Source organism: Sinocyclocheilus rhinocerous, unplaced genomic scaffold (genome assembly GCF_001515625.1).
Source record: "Sinocyclocheilus rhinocerous isolate Xijiao unplaced genomic scaffold, SAMN03320098_v1.1 scaffold28, whole genome shotgun sequence".
Classification (NCBI taxonomy): domain Eukaryota; kingdom Metazoa; phylum Chordata; class Actinopteri; order Cypriniformes; family Cyprinidae; genus Sinocyclocheilus; species Sinocyclocheilus rhinocerous.
Window position 1 is genome coordinate 329,738 of NW_015652416.1, and position 8,411 is coordinate 338,148.

The window sequence follows — 8,411 nt, forward strand, 5'->3', positions numbered from 1 at the left end:
TTTTCAGACCGATGAGTTTTGTAAAAATCGACGCGTTTCAAAAAGGCAGGGCATAGAGGAGAAACAATAATGTACAGTATGTGGAAAATAATGTGTTTTTTGAACCTTAAACCGCATAAACACATTTCATTACACCAAATACACAAAATAATGTTCTTTTTAGCAGCATCATATGACCCCTTTAAACTTTATGAAACTATAATGAATTTTCTGCATAGTTAATCTATTGAACCATTTACACAGATATTTTGGGGGGCATTTTTTTATGATTTTGGTTGGCATGTGTACACTTAAAGGCAATAATATGTAGGCTACTACAATAAAGAGGCAACTTAATTTTAACTGGAGAGCAATAAATAAAGTCATTTCATTCAACTTGACAAATGCTTTTAATATAATTTGGATATACATCTTGGGATTTTTAATGACCACAGAGAGCCAGGACCCTGGTTTAACGTCTCATCCGAAGGACGGTGCTTTTTACAGTATAGTGTCCCCGTCACTATACTGGGGCGTTAGGACCCACACAGACCACAGGGTGAGCACCCCCTACTGGCCTCACTAACACCTCTTCCAGCAGCAACCTAGTTTTCCCAGGAGGTCTCCCATCCAGGTACTGACCAGGCTCAGCCCTGCTTAGCTTCAGTGGGCAACCAGTCTTGGGCTACAGGGTGATATGGCTGCCAGCTTAATTCCAATCATTAATTCCATTCTCAGACAGTTGTTTTTCTGATTCAGGGTGCGTCTGTGGAGCGGCTGGTGGAGCGAGCGGAGATCGATTACTCAGACGAGCCCTGGAGGATCACAGAGGAGCAGCGTGAATACTACACCAACCAGTTCAGGAGTCTCCAGCCTGACCTCAATGCTCTCATCATGGGTAAGAGAGATCTGTCTGAGATCATCTCATTCTGTTAGATTTATGACTTCATGTGGACACTTTTGAAGTTTGCATTGGTTCTGCTTTCAGGAACTGTAGCAAAAAACTTCTTCACCAAGTCGAAGCTTCCGATTCCAGAGCTGTCTCATATATGGTGAACATAAAGCCTCAGTTCCTCTTAAACATACAGTGAACTATCTCTTTGTATTTAAACAATCTTGTTTGATGTCCTTCAGGGAGCTGAGCGACGTCGACAAGGACGGTGCTCTCACTTTCCCAGAGTTCTGCACTGCCTTCCATCTGATCGTGGCCCGGAAAAATGGTTACCCTCTTCCTGAAACGCTCCCCGCCACGCTGAGACCTGGCTTTGTGGAACCAGGTGTGGTTACAGTGCCACCATCTGAGGTATGAGATCTAAAACTCGCAAAATGCCTACAATATTTACACCTGAAGTATTTAATGATGTCTAGTTTAAAACTGTCTAGTATTTCTTATTCAGTATCATGTCCTGCAATTATGAGAAAATTCAGATTGACAAGTTTGAACTGAGCTCCAAATGGGTTTGCTTTACAGGCGACTGAACCTCTTATTGTTTTTGATGACAATATGATGCCTGGAGCCAATCAGCTCGTAAGAAGATCTTCATTTAACATTGATGCCAAGATCTCAATGTTCTGTACATTTCGTTCTGTCCTTTTTGTCTCTCATTCTCTCTCTTTCGATTTTCAATATTAAAACGCTTTACTGGCATAATGATCTGCACACAAAATTGCCAAAGCATCAAAACAAATAACAAGAACAGTTGCAGAGTGATGGTTGAAAATAAGTAAATAAATAAGATTTATTTAGTTTATTTCAGTTTTATTTTTATTTTTTTAAGTTTTGGTTTTAAGTGTTTTTTAATATTTAGGGCCCGAGCACCGATGGTGTGAGGACCCTATTGGAATTGCTCCGTTTCTTATTATTCTTCTTCTTCTTCTTCTTCCTTCTACAATGTCCAATCTGCCTCAAACTTCACATGTTTGATTAGAGTCCTGGCCTGAAGACATCTACATACTCATATTCGATTACAGTCATAGCGCCACCAGCTGGCAGCAGGAAGATTGCCACATATAAATGACTTTGAGATATTCCTCCTATATTGACCACTTTAAATCCATATTGCTCGCCGTTGACTGTTTTACTAAAGCCGCCCGCTGGCGGTGAGCCCGGGTGCGAGGGCCCGTTCATCGCTGCTTGCAGCTTTAATTCTATTTAGATTTATTTGATTTCAGTTTTAGATTTTTTTTAAAATAATTTTAGTATTTCAACTTAAACGTTTTATTTCCATTAGCTGCCACTGAAATATATATATTTTTTATTTAAATTAGTGAGCCCGGGTGCGAGGGCCCGTTCATCGCTGCTTGCAGCTTTAATTCTATTTCTATTTAGATTTATTTGATTTCAGTTTTAGATTTTTTTTTAAATAATTTTAGTATTTCAACTTAAACGTTTTATTTCCATTAGCTGCCACTGAAATATATATATTTTTTATTTAAATTAATTTATATATTTTTGTCACTTAACAAAAAAAAAAATTTACAGATTTTTTGTTGTTCTTGTTGTTGTTTTACAATTAACAACATTTTTGCTGTTGTTTTAGTTAACTATAAAATCACTGGTTTAATGGTTTATTGTGGTTCATTCATTCATTCATTCATTTAGCTTTTGCTATCAATAACAGTCCCTGGTTGTAAAAAAAAAAAAAAAAACTTCACATGAATACATTTACTATATAAATATAAAGTAAATGTATTCATGTGCAATTTTCTCTGAGAATGTCTGTTTGTCTGAAGGCAGAGGGTGCTAATGAGTCTCATATGAGATCTCAATAATCAAAAATCCACCTAGTCCAGCCCTTATATCTGAGTAAACCTCTAAATTTCCTCATATCAGTCATTTTATGCTGGCTTTTCGTTTTCCCAAACAGGAAATGGGTTCTGTTGACCTGCAGATGACCTCTAGACCAGGTGTGACCGCTAAACAGGACAGGAGAGAGGAAAGCAGGAAACCGGGTAATGACTTTAGAGACAGATGTCAATAATCATAAACATGATTAAAGGAAAAACATAGCTAATGCTTTTTATACAGTGGCTCAAAAAGTATTTGGACACTTAAAAATGTCTAAATAATAATAATAATACCTACAAAATATCAAATGAAGTGCCTGTATTAAGTGTCAAACCTAACAAACAAATTAAGTGAGTGCATTTGTGTTTTAAAATAAACTGCTCTTGCTTTGATATTTTATAATTTAATGCAATAATAGATTTTTCAGTATCTTCAGTGTGCAGATATTTTTGGGGCCCCACTCTTTCACGCTTAAGAGGGAAAACCTGTAAACTTATTGATAGTCTTATGTATATGGTCTTATTTCACTGTTCTTATTGTGTGTTTTTATTGCTGTGTCAGCAGAATTCAGCCCAAAGAGAATTCCAGACCCGCACGAAAAGCCAATACAGCGTGTCAGCACTTTAAAACCAGGTGAGTCACTGTCCTCAGGCGCAGCGGGCCACGCACACGCCCCTGACCCACACCGAATAAACCAAAGCCTCTAATTTACCTGTGCTTTACCGTCTGTGTTCAGGAAACAATGAAAATTCTGTGGTCATTTACTCACTCTCATTTTGTTCAACCTGTATGACTTTTCTTTTGTGTAACACAGAGATAGATGTGTAGCAGAAAGTTCCAGGTGCTCTTTTCCATATAAGTGCAAGTGAATGGATGCTGTCTAGCTCAAAAAATGTAAAAAATGCACTATAAAAGTCTCATGAAAGTTGCCCACGTGCACTAGATTTCAGGTCTTCTGATGCAATAAGGCAGTTTAATGTCAAAAACAGACCAACATTTGTTATTTACTGAAAATCTTCTGTACCTCAGAAGCTCGAGGTCGCTTATTTTCAAACTTCTAGCACACAAAGATATGCTGTACCAGGTTTAAAATCAATCACACCAGAAACATTGTTTTTTGTGTCTCATGTAACTAACATCACACAGTATTTTGAATACATGAAAGTGTGAATGACAAATGCCACTTGCTTTGATATTTTTTTATCCAGTGCAGTGACATTTAGAGTCATTAATTAATATTTAGAGTGTTATTAAGTGTCAAACCTAACAAACAAATTAAGTGTTTTTTTTAAGTTAGTGCATTTGTGCTTTAAAATAAACTACACTTGCTTTGATATTTTATAATTTAATGCAATAATAGATTTTTCAGTGTCTTCAGTGCACAGATATTTTTCCATACTCTCTCTTCCATACTTCCAAATGCAATGTAAACTTATTGATATTGTTATTTCAGTATTGCTCTTATTGTTCACTTTTATTTCTGCCAGCAGAACTGAGCCTGATAGAGAATTCTAGACCTGCAGGAAAAGCCAATACAGCAGTACAAACAAACAAATAAATAAGATTGATGTCGTTTATTACATGTGTTATTTTAGTATTATGTATATATTATTATAGTATTTATTCATATTTTAAATTGGCTTTTATTTTTAGCTTTTTTTTATTTTAGTTTGTTTTAGTTTTAAGGGTTTTATTAATATTTCTATTCAGGTTTAATTTATTTTAACAATTTTTAGTACTTCAACTTATTGCCTCCTTAAAGGCAGAGTAAGTGATTTTTCAAAAACACTTTAGAAAACTGATTCGGGCCGAATTCACCCAAAAATTCAAATTTGCTGAAAATGTACTTACTCTCAGTCCATCTAAGATGTAGATGAGTGTGTTTCTTCATGGGAACAGATTTGGAGAGCATTAGCATTACATCACTTGCTCACCAGTGGATCCTCTGCAGTGAATGGGTGCCGTCAGAATGAGAGTCCAAACAGTTGATAAAAACATCACAATAATCCACACGACTCCAATCCATCAGTTAATTTCTTGGGAAGCGAAAAGCTGCGTGTTTGTAAGAAACAAATCCGTCATTAAAGCGTTTTACTTTAAACCATTGCAAAATATGAGTCCATAATCCATAATAATGCTTCCTCCAGTCAATAACATCAATGCTGTCCAAACAATATCATCTGAAACAGGACAGCTGAATAGCTTGTTATATTCCTTATTTGTAAGTCTGCTAAATGAATGAATGCAAATGTGTATGAGTCATATGAGCTACTTTTGGGTGCTTTTTGAGCTCAAGAGTGTTTGTTCCCATTTATTTCCACTGTATTGTAAAGGGCAGCATGAACAATCTGCAAAACATCTACTTTTGTGTCCCACAGAAGATAGTCATTTGTATTTGCCACAACATGAATAAATCATGACACAATTTCTCATTTCTGGGTGAATTATCTCTTTAAGTGACCCATGATAAGATGAATCATAATTAAAAACGGACCAATCACTGCTGTCTCTTGGCAAATCAGCTCTTGTCATCATCAGATCAGGTTGAAGTCACATTTAGCCAGTGTATCATTCTAGCAGAGGCCTGTTTGTTATTTTCTCTCATGATGGGTGTGATGTTATGAAGTAAAACCTCTCAGCGCCTCTGGGTGTGGACACAGAGCCCGTTATATCCACAGCGCTGACCTTTTGTTCTAATATTTCATGCAGTCTGCTCTGATCCAATAACAGCTCATATTTATTAAAGTGCCCAGATCCCTGGGCGTTCACAAATAATCCTGCGTTTTATTACTTCAGTTTGAATGCAACATTGCTTCCAATATGGTTCTTATGAAATGCTTTTTTCCCCAGTGTTGGTAGAAAAGAGAATCCAAGTTGATACTGAGTTTTCGTCTATGCCCCGGTGCATGATGGGATAGGAGAAAGAGGCCCGTTTGAGGTGTTAACTGGAGCTGTAGGTGTTCAAGGCCTGTTTCAGATGCTATTGTTTGGATAGTATCGATGCTCTCGAGTGTGTTTGATGTTTTAGTGTTACGATTCAGTGTTTCTGTTGAGAAGTGGAATCTTTTGGCTAGAGTGAGCAGTTCAGTTTAGGCTTAAAGCTTCAGGTTGTGGCTTTGTTCTCTTGTAGATGACAGGTAAATAAAAGAAGAATACTTGTTTCATTTTTGGGGTGTTCTTAGTAAGTAAAGTACGATGCCTTTGTTTGGCTTTTAAATGAAATAAATAAGGTTTCTCTTTAGGGTTTGGTCAGTTTTATTGCAGAAATAATAATTTTACTGTGTAACTGTTTAATAACATACAATGTTTTACAGATTCTCCACAAGAGCTTGATGCAAACATGAAGTCAAGAACACGGCCCAGGTAAAACCTTTTTAAACTTTCACTACTGCTACACAAAGTTATTTATTTATTTATTTTTTTAAATAAATAAATTCATACTTTTATTCAACACAGACACATTAAATTTAAAGGGTTAGTTCACCCAAAAATGAGAATTTTGTCATTAATTACTCACCCTCATGTCGTTCCAAACCCATAAGACCTTCGTTCATCTTCGGAACACAAATTAAGATATTTTTGATGCATTCTGAGAGCTGTCTGACCCTCCCATAGACAGCAAGGGTACTACCACGATCAACGTACAGAAACGTAACAAGGAGATCGGTAAAATAATCCATGTGACATCAGGGGTTCACATTATTATTATTATTATTATTATTATTATTCATTGTTTTATCATTATATTAATTCTAACATTTTATAATAATACTAAAAACAATAATTTAATAATAATTTATTATTATTATTATTATTAATAAATTGTATTATTATTGCTATAATAAAATTATTATTATTATTATTATTATTATTATTACTACATGTATACGACCTAAGTATTAAACAAACTGACATGATTTGTCAGATTATGTGGTTTGTTGTGCTTCTGCATTTCAGTGTCATCAAAAGCTTACCTTCTGGACAAAAAAAAGGCAAAAAATAATGCAGTAGATTTCCACTTTAACAAGTAAACAACCTCATAGCAACAGTGTGGCACCCTAAAAGTGATGAGTTTTGCATGGACTAGCATCTTTTACAGTATCTGTACTACAATGTATAACTTTTCCAACAGAAAAGTGCGAAGGAGTTTTTTGAAGTACCTAAAGTACCATGTAAATACTATGGTGCTTACACCAAAGTATCATCTAAATCCCTCACTGTACCGTGGTACAACTACATATTGCTATTTATTTCTTACAGTGTAAAAGAGGTCTGTATGTGTGGTTTACCCACAGGTCGTATTCCAGCACCTCCATGGACGATGCCATGAAGAAGGTGGAGGAGCCGCCCACTCCTCCTCCTCGACCCCAGAAGACTCACTCCCGCGCCTCCTCTCTCGACCTCAACAAGCTCTTCCAACAGAGCGGTCAAGGTTCTCGCCCATCCCAACATTCCCTGAGTATTTAACCGTTTACCCGTACAGACTTTCATATGCTGAGAATACAAAGTACAGACATTGAAATATCTTACATTTATTACATTCATTTTAATTTAAGTAAATATTTGACTTGATTTTCAATGTGGTATTGGCTGTTCTAGAGTTGTATTGGCGCATTTGACCGTAAAGCACCACTAACTGTGTGGATACTTTTGACTGCTGCTTTTGCAAATGCAGTAACAGGATTCTCTGAGAAAATATTGAAAGTTTATTCTTAAAATGTATGAAGCCGCAAGTTCACAAAGTAAGAATAATACGCTGCCATACCAATTTTTGAAAAGAACTTTGATAAGATGAGTATTTGATTGGAAAACAAAGGATCTTTGTGGTTGTAGTTGTGCCTTGTCCGATGTCAGATAAAGTTCTGGTCCCAGTTGTGAAAAACCATGCAAGTTAAGTAAACCCTTAGTTAGTCTTAATTTGAAGGACATTATTATTAAGGGTTTTCTTACGTTTGAAAGGTTTGTTGCAACTGGCTGCAGCTCTGAATGTTCAAATGTGGTGTTCGCAGGTGAGGATTTGAGACACACAAACACATTCTGAGTCTAGTCTAAACCATATGAATGTTTAAAAGAATAAAATATTCATCAATCAATTTTGCACTGAAGCTATTACCACAGAGTCCATTGCTGAATTGTCATCATACTTCAGATTCTCAGCGAGTTTTATGGCAGGCAAACAATTATAAAAATGGCCTAGGCTTGATTGTTAGTGCATTAAACTCACAGGCTGCATTTATTTGATCAAAAATACAGTAAAAACTGTAATACTGTGAAAAATTATTGCAATTTTAAATAACTGTTTTCTGTTTTAATATATTTTAAAATGTAATTTATTCCTGTGATGCAAAGCTGAATTTTCAGCATCATTACTCCAGTCTTCAGTGTCACATGTTCCTTCAGAAATCGTTCAGAATCGACACATTTTTAAGGATTCTTTAATAAATGGAAAGTTCAAAAGAAATGGATTTATTTGAAATAAAAATCTTTTGTAACATTATAAATATATTTACAGTCACTTCTGATTTACTGTCACTTGCTGAATAAAAGTTTAAAATAAATAATATATATATATATATGTATAAATAGCATAAAAAACACAAATAAGATCAACAATGTAGTGCACTTCCACGATCTCTTAAAAACG

General features: G+C 35.5%; 1 protein-coding gene across 5 annotated transcripts in view; it reads left to right on the forward strand.

Annotated features, from left to right (window-relative positions):
* The window catches only part of LOC107714971 (ralBP1-associated Eps domain-containing protein 2-like), a 34,685-nt gene that overhangs the window by 8,937 nt on the left and 17,337 nt on the right, over positions 1-8,411 (forward strand). For 3 of the 5 annotated variants that reach the window (XM_016520968.1, XM_016520970.1, XM_016520972.1), the window contains exons 5-12: positions 739-877; positions 968-1,031; positions 1,114-1,282; positions 1,451-1,507; positions 2,847-2,931; positions 3,329-3,400; positions 6,082-6,130; positions 7,063-7,226. In XM_016520968.1, coding sequence (XP_016376454.1) covers positions 739-877; positions 968-1,031; positions 1,114-1,282; positions 1,451-1,507; positions 2,847-2,931; positions 3,329-3,400; positions 6,082-6,130; positions 7,063-7,226 — 799 coding nt within the window. The remainder of the gene's footprint in view (positions 1-738; positions 878-967; positions 1,032-1,113; positions 1,283-1,450; positions 1,508-2,846; positions 2,932-3,328; positions 3,401-6,081; positions 6,131-7,062; positions 7,227-8,411) is intronic. The other 2 variants (XM_016520971.1, XM_016520969.1) reach the window with 2 other exon arrangements.